General features: G+C 49.5%; 1 protein-coding gene across 5 annotated transcripts in view; it reads left to right on the top strand.

Moving 5' to 3' along the window:
• Positions 1-2,921, top strand: part of GATA3 (GATA binding protein 3) — a 30,294-nt gene extending 27,373 nt beyond the window's left edge. For 4 of the 5 annotated variants that reach the window (XM_021064071.1, XM_021064072.1, XM_021064073.1 and 1 more), the window contains one exon: positions 773-2,921. In XM_021064071.1, coding sequence (XP_020919730.1) covers positions 773-1,057 — 285 coding nt within the window. In that variant the 3' untranslated portion in view covers positions 1,058-2,921. 5 annotated transcript variants of the gene reach the window in all.

The following is a 16,911-nucleotide window of genomic DNA, read 5'->3' as shown; positions in this document are numbered from 1 at the left end:
CCACCAGGATCAGAAATGCCAGCTTTCCATCACTGACATGACATGAGCAAGAGATTATCTTTTAGAAAGATGCAGGGTGTTTAAAATATGACCCCAGAACATACAGATTTCAGGGGAAGATTTTACAGCATCTCCTATTTTGAAAAGACCAGTAAAAGAGAGGCAACCAAAAATTACATTGCAGAGGCAGGCAGTCCTGGCTTCTCGAGGCAGGTGGACTGAAACACTTAAGAGCCATTGCCTGGCAGTGCTTTCTAGGTCCTAACACAGATTTCCAACCAGCAGATGAGATATTTCTCCCCCCCTTGAAAATTCCTCCCATTGCCTCTGTTTTCATGACATCGTCTAAGGTAATTCTAATGGAAGAAGACAAGTGGTTATATTCTAGTTACCAGAGAAATACGACCCTCTTCGGCGGGTCTTTAGAGTATGGTCCTTGGGGATGGGACGTTCCCAGAGAAGAACTTTCCCCCTAAACGATTGGTGTGGAGGAAGCAGAAGGAACCCCCCCTTCCTGGAACACCTTACGTGGTCCCTGGCTTTCTGAAACTGATAGAGGCTGACAGTCAGCACCCCACCGCAGCCCTCGCCAGCAGGACTCTGGGTCTCAGGGAGGGAGGGCAGAAAGAGGGGAGGAAGGGGCCCCCCTGAAAGCAGATCCCTGATCTGGGGCAGCCAGGGGAGCCCGGGCCAGGGTGTGAAAGCCGGCAGACATTTCCGAGCCCGCCAAAAAAAAAAAAGTAAAAAAAAAAAAAAATTGATCTCTGTTTAGATTAACAGACCCCTGACCATGAAGAAGGAAGGCATCCAGACCAGAAACCGAAAAATGTCTAGCAAATCCAAAAAGTGCAAAAAGGTGCACGACACGCTGGAGGACTTCCCCAAGAGCAGCTCGTTCAACCCCGCCGCCCTCTCCAGACACATGTCCTCTCTCAGCCACATCTCCCCCTTCAGCCACTCCAGCCACATGCTGACCACGCCCACGCCCATGCACCCGCCGTCCAGCCTCTCCTTCGGACCCCACCACCCTTCCAGTATGGTCACCGCCATGGGCTAGAGTCCCAGCTCGAAGCTCAAACGATCTGCCGCCAGATTTCCCTCCAGCCCCTTCTACGTGCATTTTCGCAGGAGCAGTTATCACGAAGCTGAAACCCCATGGATAAAGGCTTTTGAAGGCAGAAAGCGAAGCGACGTTGCCACTTGGACGGAGGAGCCCGTGCGGTGTCTGTGTCCTGCATCCCTGAATTTGGACCCCATTTGTGAATAAGCCATTCAGACTCATCTTCCCTAAGGAACAGGGTCTCTCTAGTGCTGTGAAAAAAAAAAAAATAATCGCGGAACTTTGCATATAACTTATATTGTAAGAAGGACTGCACATTGGAAGAAGAAGACTTTACTGCATCCGGGTAGCTGTCAGAAAGGCATGAAGGATGCCGAGAGTTTTAAGGACGGTGGGGAAACTCGAGGGTGGACATGAAGAAGAATCCAGTCTGAGATCCAAACGGACAAACTGCCAGATTTGCTTCCTTTTGCTGGTCACAGTTGTTTGATGCATTAAGACGGGGGAAAAAAAAAAAGGAAAAAAAGAAAAAAAGAAAAAAGTCGTAGGCAAATCATTCGTTCCCAGCTGCGGGGGCCTCTGCGTAGGAAATTGGGTCCCTCGGGGTGAGGCGTGAGCATCCCCAGGTTGTCACAGAGGGACCCAGTGGACTTTCCCAGGTCCCCCTGCTCTGTGAACAAGTCCTTGTAATTGTTGTTTGTATGTATAATTCAAAGCACCAAAATAAGAAAAGATGTAGATTTATTTCATCCTATTATACAGACTGAATTGTTGTACAAATTTATTTACTGCTAGTGTTAAGAACTGCTTTTTTTTTTTTTTTTTTTTGGTTTTTGTTTGACTCTTTTTCCTTCTCTCTCAGTTTTTTGGTTGAATAAACTAGATGACATTGACTCGACCTAAGCTGGTTGTGCTCCAGAAGGCTGATTTTTCCATTTTGTTTTCCGATGATATTTATTAAATAGCTTCTAAGGGTACCATGGCACCTGTCCTTTGACGCCATCCCCCCTTCCCGCAGCCTCTGCTACGAGGGTAGCAGCGTCGTGTGTGCTCCCCGCGTGCATGTCAGCGGCCCAGGCCCCACAGCCCCGGGCCTGGGAGCAGCCTGGCTGAATGTTAGCACCTGTTGTGTTCCGTGCTAGTGATCGCTGCCTTTCCCGCCGTCTGTTGGCGTAATAATAGAAAAAGAAGTCATAAAGTGAAAATAGTTCACAAACAACCACGTCGCATCGTTATCAAGAGCGGCGGCCAAGCTCTTCTAGAAGCTGGGAGCTCCAGCTAATTGATGCACGAGGAGTGGAAAGAAAACTAACAAAGCCCAAGCGGGTTCTGTGACCCACTAGGACGTAGTGCAAACCCCGAGTAGTCGACGGGGCTTTGTTTGGGAAACTGGGCATCTTTGGAGCGCGATGCAGCCCGGAGGAAGGGATGCCGGGATGCTGGGATCCGGGGTGGCTGTAACCGCTGTGGTTCCCCCCCCCACCCCGTGAGCCCCGCACCCTCCTCCTGGGGTCCCCTCGAGGAGAAACAGGAGGATTTCTCCGGGAGATCCTCAGTGGCGGCTGAGGGCTTCCTCCTGGTTCTGTGTGAGATGGAAGGGGGCTGGGCTGCCTCTTTTGCTGATCTTCTGTCGAATGGAATACCACCACAGCGAAGGCTTTCTTGGAATGTTTGCGCAACATGAAATAATCGTTTTGTAACTTATGCTGTATAGTTTCCTTTGACTCTGTTGACAGAATGTGTAACGCTGGCACACATTTGAAAAAAAAAAAAAAATCTCTGTTAATCGCCTCTTCTTAGCACCTATTTCAAACCTAAAGCTCAATGTTGAAATAAAGAAGTAGAGAATTACTGAGATGCACATGGAGATGTGACTGGCTCCTAATTCGGACGTGGTTCCCAGTTACTCGTGAGGTACCCAGGGTCGTGGGCGCGGGCTGTCTTCAGCTTGGGAGGTGTCCCTGTGCAGTCGCAGTGTTTCGGGCTTTGCCACTTTCCGCCCCCCCCCACAAACAGATTCGAGTTAATGCCCTTTCACCTTAAGAACAGGGAGTTCACATTCTTGACATTCTCGGGGTGGGAGAAGGGCAGGGTGGGGGTGGGGGGCACACGCAGAAACGTCCCGAACTCAGGGCTCCAGCTGCCTTTTGTGTTCGGCGCTCTGGCCATCGTGGCATCTTTGCTCCTACTCCTTCTCCAGACGAATGTCGTTTTATCATTCTGTACGTGGACTTAACATGCTCAGATGTTTCTAGAAGGTGATGCAAACGATTTAAAAATAATATATAACCATGAGCCTATTTCTTCTCGAGAAGCTTATCATAGGTTTTCCTGGCTGTGCTAGTTTGGTCCTTCTTGTTTGTCTTTTCTTCACTTAAAAAAAATATACCCCAGAACAGCAACATGAGATGGGGTTTCCTCTAGACAAATAGAACAAGATGGTAGGTCTAAAACGCTGCTCCCCTGTTTTGGAGGAAATGGCCCCCCAGTGAGCTTTCAATCTGCTCTGCCTCGCTTTTGAAATAGTTGCCTTTAACTCCCATGGGAAATATATGTACATTTGGACTATTTCTTGAAAACATTAAACAAGCCAACATAATAGAAAAGAAAGAAGCAGCCACCTAGTTATTGGACAGTTTTGCTATTTATGGAAAGTTCACGACCTAAACATTGTGAATGAAGGCGCTTTTACTGAGTCAACAAATCCCTATTGCGTATCTAGGTTGAAGTCCCTTTAAAACTACTTTTTTTTTTTTTTTTTTTTTCTTAAGCAGATTAGGAAATAGAGAAACTCTGTCCAAGGCTCCACAGTCTCAGTCTTGTGACTTTTGGAGGTGACGTCCCTTTGAAAAGAATGATGTGGTGGGGGCCCCAGGTTGGTCGCCAGGCAGACAGAAGGTGTGTGTTTGGACAGGAGCCCCAGAGCCTGCCTCTGAGAGTGGTGTTTCTTTTCTAAACCTTTCTAAATGATTTCGCCTTTCAACTGTGATTTTTAAAGCTGACTCCTCATCACAGGATATTCTGTTAGCCTTTTCTAGGTCTAGAAACTGTGAAGGGAGCAGATTTATCCCAGCTGGTACGTGTCAGACCTGAATTGAGTACAATTCAAACTCAGAACCTCACCTGCTGTCCCCTCCCGGCTCAGCCATTTCCCTCACTGCGGTGAATCGACCCATTGCCATGTTCCAAAGATTGAGGAGCGCGAGGACGCCACGTCCTCCTGTTTCCATCTGCTTGTCTTCAATCCAAGTCCCCCCCAGATCCTCAAACCATAGTTGTGTTCCCTCCTGGACAGCAGAGGTTTCTGACTCATCCGTAGAGAAATTCCCTTCCATTTCCACGCTAAGCTAAAAATTTTAAAAATTATGAAAAGGTCCAAAGAAAACATTTGAATGAGAGCAATTTAGGGCTTTTATTCACAGAGCAGAAGTTTTAACCTTGATCCCAAACAGCCGAGGGACCCAGCCACCCTCTTTCTGTACCTTTGAATGAAAATGAACTTCTGAAAAACGTTTTCATTTTCGTCCGTTCCATCTTGGTCGAATGGTGGGAACGCACCCTCAGGTAGGGACTTACCTGCGCTTCTTGGCAACAAAACCCAATAAAGGGGAGACCCCAGCCTTCAGAGGAACTCACTGATCCTTTGAAACCTCTGATGACCTCTGTCCTAGGAGTTTGGGACACTCCCAGGCTTCACTCCTGGCTCTGCCACCCGTGAACAGCGTGGTCTGAGGCTGTTTATTTCTTTTCTCTTTATCTACATAATCAGGAGAGAAGCTGCCTAAGACCCATTTGCGAAGAAAAATGCCACGACTCCTCCGGAGCATCGTTTGTTAGGAAAGGGGTCCTCACATCCCCACTCGACCAGCGTGTTCTGAGAGCCTGGGGTGAGTGCGGGTGGTTTGTAAGATTCCGGATGGGCTGGTACTTCCACTCCCATCTTGCAAGATACGAATTCACCTGTGCTCTGGGATGGTCACTCCAGGACAGGAATGAGTGTCCCAGTCTGCAGATCCCCCGCGCTCTCTGAAAGGTGTCCAGGCCTGTCTGGAGCGGAACCCCCAGGCCTTGTGTGTCTTGTGGATGTTGGCAGCGCGGCCCCGTCTCACTCATTCACTGTGCAAAGAGCTTCTGCCAGGATTGCTCGCAGCCTGTTCTAGGGAGACAGCTGGCATCCAGCCTTCCTTCTCCTTGTGCCCTCGCTCCTTCTCTCCCTCTCTTTCTCTTAGCAGAAGGGGAATCAGCACAGGACGTAGGTCAGTGCTCCCCCAAAGCTGTTCCTTGTGGGGCGCTCCGTTGGGAGTCTGGTTTCTCACCCTTGACCTTCTTTGCAGGGACCCCGGTCCATTAGCCACATTGTTCGTGGAGCACGTTTACAAGCCCCTGTCATGTCTCAGTGCACCGTTTGGCCTGGGGATTTGGAGAGTGGGGGGCCCCCATCCCTCCTCCCCCCATTCCCTCCCACTGTCCCCCCACCCCCAGGCCAAATAAAAGACACACATTTCAAAGCACTCAGCTGTGCTGCCTGGGCTCCAGCAAATCCCCCAAACCCTGCAAACACCTGGAGGGGAGTTCCTGATCTTGGGGAGCAGCTTTGTTGTGAAATTGAAGGATGTGGGGTCGAGACACACAGGCTCCTGGCACTGGCTCCTAATTTGGTGTCTTGTTCGGAAGGGGACCCCGCTGCAGACAGAAAGCTCTGGATCGCGTAGCCACGGTGGCTGACCCACCAGGTCGTCGGCCAAGACATCACAAGAAGTCAGCCAATGTAGTTTGACTTTTTGACCAGCAGACATGAGGAACTTCCGGAAATGAAAGTTTTGCTTTTCATCTTTTTTTATTTTTTTCTGATTCTGGAGTTCATTAATACTTATTGACCAAACTGGTACAATACCCCTCAACATTTTTACATTTGATTTTATGTGGGTTTTTTTTTTTTCTTTTTCAAAGAAGCAGAAGCAGCAGGATTTTGGGGGTGCTGTTGAACGGGCCATGGGCAGGCCAGCCTTTTGAAGAGCTAGTCCAGAATCCCTTTTTGAGTCCAAGGCCTCGGGGTGGGGTCGGACTGGGGAGGGTGCTTGGGTAGAGCTTTGCCTCTTGAGGCTCAAAAAAACTCTGTCTCGTGAATTGGGAGGGGTGGTTGGGTCCTTGGAGGGGGCACAGCTCCTGTCCCCTTTAGAGGGACAGCCTCTCACAGCCAGGTGGGGCCAGCTGCTGTGCTTTTTGCAAAACAAATGGCTCGGAATACATCAGCCTCTGCAGCCGCAGCCCTGTCCACGGTCACTGGTGACGCTCAGCTGCTGGACCCCCACCCTGACACCCTGTGATACCAAGTCAGAGATTCCCCGCCGGGCCGCGTCCCACTGCGAGCACAGATGTGGCTGCCTTTTCTGACCTCAGGAGCAGGGCCCATGAACCTGCCCTGCTCTTCTCCTGGACCACAGTCAGGGCTGCCTTGTGGCATCAGGTCCAGCCTCCTTTAGAGAATTCCAAACTTCCCCAAGGTTAACCCCCTGCATTCACTCCTCTAAAGCCCCCAGGGTCCCCACGATCGTGGCTCCGAGAAGGAGAGAGGGACGGTCATGGGTTAGGTCGGGGCCTCTCGTTTTCTGGGTGACAAGGTGGTCGGGTGGAGAGGGTGAGAAATGCCCCAAATCGCATGTCTGGTGAGGGGCTTGCTGAGGCTGGAGCCTGCGGGGGGCACAGCCGGCCCCGGGATGCAGGCTTAGCCTGGGGGGTGCAGCCAGTCCTGCGGGGCTCGGTGCCTGTGGGACACATGACTGACTGGGCTGTGCTGCTCTGGATGCAGATGAGTCTCTGACTTGGAGGAGAAGCTGAAATCCCTCCCTGGACACGACGGCTTCCGATCGGACCGAGTCCTGGGTGGGAAGCAGTGGGCGGGGCTACGTGAGGCACCCAGGATGCATTCCAGGCTCCTCTGAGGCCTGCTGAGGTCCATGGGGACACTGACATCTTTGACTCCTGGGCAAATGCTTCCAGAAGGTCAGGTCCGAGCCTCCAGGAAGCCTGTGTCTGTATTCGTTTCCTACTGCTGCTGTAACAAACTGCTCCCTTGGTGGCTTCTGGATGACCCTTCTGGAGGTCAGAGGTGGGAAATCGGTTTGGCCTGGCTCAAGTCAAGGGTCTTGGGGCGGGGTCCTTGCTGGAGGCTCTGGAGGCGGGGGAGAAGCTGCATTCTTGCCTTGTCTGCTTTCAGGAGGCCTCCCGTCTTCCTTCCTTGGCTCATGGCTTTTTACCTGTGTCACCCCAACCCTCTGCTTCCATCGTCACATCTCCTGCTCCTCTTCTGTCCAAAAATAGTAGCTGTCTGTCCTCCTGGGGACAGACACAGCCTAGAGGTTACAATAGGGGAGCGGGTCCTGTCCTCTCCCTTTCTGGGGTCAGGCACGATGGGCCCCTGGGGCCCCTGATCTTGTCTTTATCTGCATCAGGCATTAGTCCACTGGGTTGGGGTTTACTGGCAGCCGCAAGCTCTGACACGGAGGTGTGGCCGAAAGAAATTAAGGAAATGAAGAAATTCCTTTCCCGGAGTCCAGGGCAGTTTTATACGTGACCTCTAGTCTCACAGGGCGACTTGGGTTTCTGGACGCTGAGGTGAGGGGTGGGGGTGTGAGTTTTTCATTTTCTGATGGATATAATGGGCCGGGTGGTGGAAGCGGCTTCCTGCGAATGGAGGTGGGGCTGAAGGCCTTTTTCTGTCTGGGGCTCCGTGGGAACTTTCCGTGATGGTGGGGAGATGCTCGGAGACAGAGACCCTGAGTCTGCCCTTTGTACCTGGGATCAGCGAGGGTGTCCCAGGCCCGCAGTGACCCACGTGAGAATGGGGTTGCAGAGACCTGGTGGGTGAGGCGCAGCGTCCTCTCAGCCCCCAATTATCCCAAACAAGTGAGCATCTTATCCTACTGTGAGTGAAACCAGCCCTTCCCTGTAGAGGTTTACGGCCTCTCTTGGGGAGACCGCAGGGTCCCGAAAACAATTAAATGGGGAAGCTCTGGTTCACTGGTCGAGCAGGTTCTGAGGCTCAGTCCTCTGCTTGTAATGGAGAGACCAGAGCACCTTGCCTTCTTAACTGGATCAGGGCCCTGGGGCCGCCATCCGGGCTTCCTACCCGTGATGGGTGGTGACGGGCTGGACGGAGCTGAATGCAGGCACTGCTGCCAATCCAGCTGGCACACTGCATCCTGGATCCCCTCCGAGGTGGACTGTCCAGCTTGGGGATTGGACAGGCCCTTTCTGCAATGTTTCTAGCGATTCGCGCCCGAGTCTGCTCCTCGTCGCTCACGCACCTGAAGATTGGGAAGGAAAAGCGAAACATCCCCGGCACCAGCAGTGCTGATGAAGGTGGAGGTTTTCCAGGCAGCAGAGTCTAAGGTGAAGCCTGGGGATTAGGTGTCCGCCTTCCGTTACCGCAGATAGAAGAGCTGGCATCATGTCCACTCGCACCGCCAGCTGGCTGCACAGCGGTGAAAGGAGAGGCGGAAAGAAAGCGGCCTGTATCAACCCACTTTTTCCATCTCCCTGGGCTTCGGAGGCTCACGGCTGGCCTGCGTTCCTAGCTGTCACCACCTAGGACACTGAAGATGGAGACACGTGTCTGAGTTGCCCAAAGACACCAGCAGCCTGTCCCCAAAGGTCTGTCCCCAAGGGTCTGTCCCTGACTCTAGGGGTGCGGGCGTATCTGTTCTCAGCACTGACAGCAAACGACAGAAAAGCCTACCTCAATATAATGTGTAAGTCTCAGCACCTAAGGGAAAGGCTGCTTTGGTTTACTGCTGAGAAAACAATGTTTGATAACTAGAGAAAGATACTCCCAGTGGAAGAAGGCACCTTGATTACATATCTTAGGGGGAAAAAAAAAATCCCATATCTGTCCATGGATGTCCAGCCACAGAATTTAATGCCTGTGCCGAAGTGACAAGAAAGAGTCCCAGCCTGATCCTTCCAATCTCAGCGGAGTCTCACCGAAGACAGACAGCCGTAATTTAGTGAGAAAAGATGCTCAGTTTTGGGCTGGAGTTTGCAAATCAATACAATGTGTTGGCTCGCTCGGAACTTCCCCGTTTTGTTAAGGATTACATTTCTACATGGTTTGCAGACTAGATGTTAATCAGTGGCTGTTGGCCAGAAAGGGCCAACCTTACCGGCAAATAAATGCATTTAAGATGTTAGAGGCTGACCGACAGGAGTACGTACGCGGAGACCCGGAGAATATGAAACCGGTTAAGAACTCAAAGGTCATTTTGTTCGGGGCAAAATTCTTGTGCATGGCGCTGACAGTTTGCCCTCTGGGTGTTTTCGGAGCTTAAAGGATCAAACTCGTCCACATGAAATATGGAATGTCTAATACCGAAGCCTCATGCTCGCCTCCAGCCCAACCTTTTGGCCCTGTAATGAACACGGCTCCAGCTTCCTGTCGGATCCCACCCGGCCACAGCCCGGTGTAGGCACGGCCTCCTTGAACTCACGCGCTGGTACCCTCGAGGATGTTTAAAGAAGGCTTGGGTCATGCGACAGAGTGGCTGACGCTGCCATCCCTGGCTTAGGTCCTGTGCAGGAGGGTAGGGTCCGAGGTCGGTTCTCGGTGACCTTGGCGTTGCTTGGCCACCGTGCAGTGGTCCCACCCAGGCTGGCCTAAGGACATCATTGTCAAATGGACTTCTGTGCTAAGAGAGGGGTTTTTTTTTAATCCCCCGCCACCAAAGTTTATTTTCCTGGAAGTTGGGAGGGTAGAGTAGGCATCTATTTTGCGAAATGTTTTTTTTTTTTTTTTGTCTTTTGTCTTTTTGTCTGTTGTTGTTGTTGTTGCTGTTGTTGCTATTTCTTGGGCCGCTCCCGTGGCATATGGAGGTTCCCAGGCTAGGGGTTGAATCAGAGCTGTAGCCACCGGCCTACGCCAGAGCCACAGCAACGAGGGATCCGAGCCGCGTCTGCAACCTACACCACAGCTCACGGCAACGCCGGATCCTTAACCCGCTGAGCAAGGGCAGGGATCGAACCCGCAACCTCATGGTTCCTAGTCGGATTCGTTAACCACTGCACCATGACGGGAACTCCCGAAATGTTGGTTTTAACAACGACGAGTTACCCAGACACACAGATTATGTGTAGGTGACCAATTCAAGCAAGTGAAGTTTGCTGTGGAGTCACCTCCGTCCCTTCTTGCTGACCTCCACCGGCCCTCTTGGGGTCTGTCACCTGGAGGCTGAGCCCCTGGGACTCCCTCATTCAGCTGCGGAATCCTCGTGCTCTGGGGCTGCCTCCCTCCCAACTCCACGTTTCTGAGCTAAAGGTGTTTTTCAGAAATAATATTATTGAAATATCGGACTATTATTACAATTTATTAACATCTTCAGTCGTTATGATTTCTCTGTATATATTTAGCTTCTAGGTAGTTTTATGCATATACCATGTAATGCATTTCTTTTTCTTTTTTTTGGCCGCACCCACAGCATTTGGAAGTTCCCAGGCCAGGGGCTGAATAGAAGCTGCAGCTGCCAGTCTACACCACAGCCACAGCAACACCAGACCCAACCTGCCTCTACAACCTCCACTGCAGCTCACAGCAATGCCGGATCCTTAACCCACTGAGCAAGGCCAGGGATCGAACCTGCGTCTTTATACAGACAGTGTTGGCTTCTTAAGCTGCTGAGCTACAATGGGAACTCCACTAAAGGTGCTGATGAACCTTAAGGGCTTAAAGTGATCCTTCTTTGTTGAGCTTTCCATGTCCAAGAATGCTTCAGTGCCTTAAAACTTAAACCAAGCACAGGAGTCCCGGGGGATTCTAGGCGCCAAGGACCATAGCATATCTTTGGGCAAAGGGGCTTTTGGTCTTTGAGCATCCAGTACAGCCCCCTCTGTTGCATAATCATATCAGCTAATGCATAGACCGGCCCCTGAGTTAGGACACATAACAATTGTTTGAAGCAATTGTTTTATCGCGTCAGGAGGTCACTCTCCTTAAACCAGTGACTAGCCCCCATGTCTACAGGCTGGGGGCGGGTGTCACCCCAAATCTTGAGCACGGACGATGTGCTTTACACATGCTTCTCACTTAATTATCCCAATGGTCCTAGGACGTAGGTCTTTCTAGTTTTCATCCCCGGTTTGCACAGGGGGACAAAGCTTAGAGACACTAAACCAGTAATAAACGCACAGCTTGGCAGACTCCAGAGCTGGGAGGCTGCGTTCATCTCTCCAGGCTGAGCAGCCTCTCTGCCCCAGTCGAAACCAAGAGCTGAAGAAAGAAAGAAAGCTGTGCTCCCAGGTCCTCTGGCTCTGGGACTTATTTTTGGCGGGGGGAGTGGGGTAGGGAGGGGAAGATTGTTCCATTGGTTTTGGAGGCTGAGTGATTCATCTTGCAGTTTTTCCCTTAAAAGGCAGCCTCACCATTTAACCCTCTCTCCCGAGAGGTTACTGGCCCAGCACCTCACGGCAGGCAGAGGTTAAAACTGGGGTGAAAACTCACAGGCAGAGCTCAGGGCTGGTGTCCTTCAGGGAAAGTCTTTGGTGGAGGCAGGTTATGTGTACACTGGGTTGCTGGCTGGCCATCGGTGGTCTTTGGGAGCCCAGCATTACTGCAATGTGGAAACTTGGGTTTTAAAATCCCCTTCCAGTGAAGTTCCTGCTGTGGCACAGCGGGTGATGGATCCGTTGCAGCTGTGGTGGAGGTGGCAGATGCAGCTCAGATTCGATCCCTGGCCTGGAAACGTCCATAGGGCATGTGTGTGGCCAGAAAATTAAAAAAAAAAAAAAAAAAGGGAAAAATGATAAATAAATCCCCTTCCAAGGACAGAACCTCTAATTCAAAAAGATACACATACCCTGATGTTCAGTGCAGCCCTATGTACAATAGTCAGCACATGGAAGCAACCTACATGTCCATCAACAGAGGAATGGATAAAGAAGATATGGTCCATATACACAATGGAATACTACTCAGCCATGAAAAAGAATGAAAATTAGCCATTTGCAGCAACATGGATGGACCTAGAGATGATCATACTAAGTGAAGTAAGTCAGACAGAGAAAGACAAATATTCCACAATATCCTTTATATGTGGAATCTAAAAAAAATATATAAATGAACTTATTTTATAAAGCAGAAACAGACTCACAGACATGGAAAACAAAATCATGGCTACCAAAGGGGAAAGGGGGGGCAAATTAGGAGTTTGGGATTAGCAAACACACACTGCTATGTGTAAAATCGACAAAAATCAAGCACCTACCTAGAGCACAGGGAACTGTCTTCAATATTTTTTAATAACCTATAAGGGGAAAGAATCTGAAAAAAAAAATAGGTACATAAGTAGGTATAACTGAATCGCTTTGCTGTTTCAGGCTAACGTTCTCCCAACTGAGTGATTTCGGTGCCTGAATCACTTTGCTGTTTATCTGAAATGTATGCAATATTGTCAACAAACAAAACTTCAATAAGAAAAAAAAAATCCCCTTCCAAGACTGAAAAAGGATGCAGTTTCCCACTGGAGGACCTGCAAAGCGTGGTCATTACCGTCTAAATTGCTGGCCTGCCCACACACTGGATGGTGGGGTTTCAGGCCCCACTTGGAGACTTGCTGCCCTTAATTATCGCTTGGCTGGTAAAATGCAACCAAGTTAATCACAAATCACTCAGTCCAATAAAAGAACTCTCTTTTTATAATAGAGAAATTAACCAGCATTGAGCAGTAGAGGTGAAGGAAACGGCCATAAAATATAATTACAATAATAATAATATGAAGAATGTATATGGCGCATGGCCTCTCGTCTTTCACCCCAGATCTGAGTGTGAATGGCGAATGCTAATTAATGACTTGCCCGTCAGAACTACGTGTGGGTCTAGAAGAGGAAGCAGAGCTTTTTGTTTGTTGGATTGCTTTTAGACATGGTGCCCCTTGGCTTGGTAGAATGAAATTGGAGATGCACCATGGGGGCCTTTGTCTGTGCACTTGAGCGCCTTCCAAATTCGTGTATTGAAGCTTCTAGGACGGGGATTCCAGACTCCCTGAAATTGTCAGCTCTTTCTGCCACTGACTTCTGGTGACATTTGGGTCCAGTCTTGCCTTCTCCTGAGGGGTTGAAGGGAGGTGGGCTTAACGTGGTTCCCTTTCCCTTTGGAGTTTGAATAGAATTAGCAAGAGGTAGCACTGAGAACTATGTCTAGATACTTATATTGTAACAGAACTTAGTATGGGAAAAAAATGTATACATGTAAGTGTATCTCGGCCCCCATGCTGTGCAGCAGAAAAAAAAAAAAAAAAAAAAGAATTACCACAATGAGTGCAGTTCAGGTTTTCCTTTGTATTTTTCTTTGGCCGCGTTGTCAAAAGGCAAGAACTGAGATCACCTCTAAGAGGAGAAAGAGATCCGCCCAGGGCCTGGATCTGATCTTTCAACTTCTCTTTTCTACCTCTTGGAACCCCTCGGTTTATGACCGAAAGCGATGAAAAATGTCCAGAATGTTTGCGACTTTCCGTCTTTGCCCGAACTTTCACTCGTTATGTGAGAGCAGGCAAGGGGCTTCCTCGCCTTGTGCTACAGTTTCCTCGTGTCAAGACCACGGAACATCGTGGTCATCACAGCTTATGGGTCCTCTGGCGAGGGGTGTATCAGCAGGAAAGTGTTGTCAGCTCCAGCGGGGCCTATTTGGTTTCCCCCAAGGGTTGTTCGTTTAGCCAAGGGTGAAGTCACGTTGTTGGACAATATTAAAAAATGTTCTAATGCAACCTGCTATTTAACCCGGTGTATAAAATACTCTTGGCATCAGGAGCGAGACCTTGGCAGGGCGGACATCGGCCTGGCCATTGGCCCCACATGTATTTAGGGGAATCCTCAGAAAAATAAAAAGTTCGTAAAATTCAATGTGATCAAGTTCTTGATCTCCAGTAATAGATCAGATTCAAGTCCTACTGAGCATGGCCACAAAAGTGGGTGTGTGTGTCTGAGAGCGTGCGTGTCTCTGTGCTTCTTCAGGGATGGACGGACGTTTGCATGTTTGTGGGTTCCTCTTGATATTCCTCATCCAGATATAAGTCAGTTCGGGTTGATTCATGATCTCGAAAGGCCTATGTCTTTTCCCTCCTCCATCAGAGCAAAGGTCGGAAGCCCACTCTTTGGGTTGCCTTCTTTTTATGTAGAGTTAAGTTTCCTGGAGGAAAAGTTGGTGATGTCCAGTCTGCTTCTCTGGTGTTTGGAGCGGGGACCGACTTGGCAGGAGCTCTAAGACTCAGGTCTTCCTCCAGGAGGCAGGTGCAAAGCAGGGTAGACAGGCTCTGGTCTGGGGGTAGCGGCAGGTCTTGTGCTTCCATGAGGATTTTGTGGACTCCCGTGGGGTCTCTAAGGCTAATCGAGGATCTAAACTCATATCTGGTTCCTAAGGCGTTTGGGCAGGGACCACCATCAGCTGTCCTGTAGTCTCAGGTCTCTGCCTCTTCCAGACCTGGAAGCGTCTTACAGCCCTGGAGGGGATGTGGAATCACATTCTTTCTCCTTTGCACCATTGGAAGAAATGCTTCCGGGAGAGCAGGCAAACTGGTCTGGCTGTACGTTATGGCTGGGCAGGCAGCGTAATGCAATTACATCCTATAGGAAAAAAAAAATGTAGTCCAAGTATTGAGTAGCCGGTATGTCCCAGACGCTGGACTATGCCTTCAGTGCTGATCCTGATGGTCTGAAAGATGCATAAAGCTTCACAACGGAGAAAGAAATGATTCAGACACGTTCAGACAAACAGGTTTGACGGCTTCTCCTGCCTCTGGTATCGGATTGACTGGTGGTTGGAGCAGATTAATAGCAGTGGCAAATTCCGTGTGAGTGGCTCTTCATAAAGAGAATCATGGGCTGCACAAACTCAGACATTCTTCAAAATAGGCACCGAGGCTGTGTTCCCCATTCACCCCCGGGGCTCCCGAGCTGAAGCAGAGCCCACAGGGGGCAGAATCACGGGCTCCTGTTTTTCAGGTTGTAGAAGATGTGTTTTCTCCGCTGCTATGAAGGTCAGGTGACATCACACAGGTAGAACACTTGGCTCATGGCATGGCATGGGCTGTTCAACAGAGAGGCGCTATTCCCAGTGTTACGAGAAGAGCTCAGCCATCGGTCTGCTTATCACCTCTGCATGTTAAGGGGAACAAGCGTGGGTGAGGATGTGAAGAAATGAGAAACTTTGTCCACGAGAAAATTAGAACTAGAACTGCCATCTGACCCGCTTCTGGGTATTTATCCCAAAGAACTAAAGATCTGGAAGAGGTGTTTGCTCTCCCGTGTTCATCACAGCAATAGTTATGCAGCTGAGGTGTGGCAACAACCTACAGGTTATCAAAAGGCGAAGAGATTTGACGCAGAGAACAGACTTGTGGTTGCCAAGGGGGAGGGGAAAGGCTGGCCTGGGAGTTAGCAGAGGCGAACTATTACGGATGCAGGATGGACAAACAACGAGATCTTACTGCAGAGCATGGGGACTTGTGTTCAAACCCTGTGATAAACCGTAATGGGAAAGAATGTGAAAAAGAATGTGCCTCTGTGTGTGTATCACTGACTCACTTTGCTATACAGCAGAAATTAACACAGCATGATAAATCAACTATGCTTCAATAATTAAAAAAAAACCCACATGCGTGGATAAGGAACATGTGGTCCATACTTAACAGTGGAATGGTATTCAGCCCCTAAAAAGGAAGAACATTCTGGAGTTCCCTTTGTGGCTCAGCGGTTGATGAACCTGACGAGGACCCATGAGGATGCCGGTTCGATCCCTGGTCTCGTTCAGTGGGTTTTGGATCTGGTGTTGCCGTGAGCTGTGGTGTAGGTTGCAGATGAGGTTCGGATCCCATGTTGCTGTGGCTGTGGCTGTGGTGTAGGCTCGCATCTGTAGCTCTGATTTGACCCCTAGCCTGGGAATATCCATATGCCGTGGGTGCAGCCCTTAAAAAAAAATAAAAGAAAAAAGAAAATGCTGCAATATGTGAGAACAAGGATGAAGATGGAGGATGTTATGCTAAGAGAACTAAACCATCACAGAAGGACAAATACTACATGATTCTACTTATATAAAGTGCCCCAAATAGCCAAATTTATAGAATTAGAAAGTAGAATGGTGGTTGCCAGGGGCTGGGAAGGGGAGAGGAGAGTTACCCTTCGACAGGAATAAAGTTCCAGTTAATCAAGATGAATAGGCTCTAGAGGTTGTGGCTAGATTGCACAACATTGTACCCAGACTCAATAATAACATACTGTCCACTTAAAAATGTCTTAAGCGGTAAATCTCATGTTACGTGGTCTTATCGCGATAAGATAAAAATTCAAAAATTCAGCGAGGCATGTGAAGACAATGAAAAGAAAATGCAATGATGCTGAGGCTGTAGATGCAGGTGCCTGTCAATCCCCAAAGGTCTGTAACCAAGATGTTTGGGTGGAGAGCTCTGTAGATTCAAGCAGTGATCCGTACACGTCCCAGCTGTAGAGTCAACAAGTGCTTCCCAAGAGCTGACTCAATGCCGGGGCTCGACGAGGGAGGCCAGGAACAGAAACACACGACCCTTAGCCTTCAGGAGCTCAGGATCTAGGAGGGAAGGTTTGTCCTGTTGTAGAGAATGATGTCGCCTGAAGAGGAAGCTGTCAAGCAAAAGGAGATAACAAGAGGCAGGCTAAGGACGTGGTGGAGAGTGCGTGTCATTTTGTTTTTTTTAAAGTAGCTTTTATTGGGTAGAGGTGATTTACAGGGTGGTATTAGCTTCAGGTTCACAGCAAGGTGAATCAGTATCGCTTATGCGCAGATGGATTCTTTTTTCCCGTAGAGGTTGTCACAGCACATGGGGTAGACTTCCCTG

The sequence above is a fragment of the Sus scrofa genome, chromosome 10, assembly GCF_000003025.6.
Source record: "Sus scrofa isolate TJ Tabasco breed Duroc chromosome 10, Sscrofa11.1, whole genome shotgun sequence".
Classification (NCBI taxonomy): Eukaryota; Metazoa; Chordata; class Mammalia; order Artiodactyla; family Suidae; genus Sus; species Sus scrofa.
The sequence above is the reverse complement of the archived record's forward strand: the minus strand, read 5'-3'. Positions and strand labels throughout refer to the sequence as shown.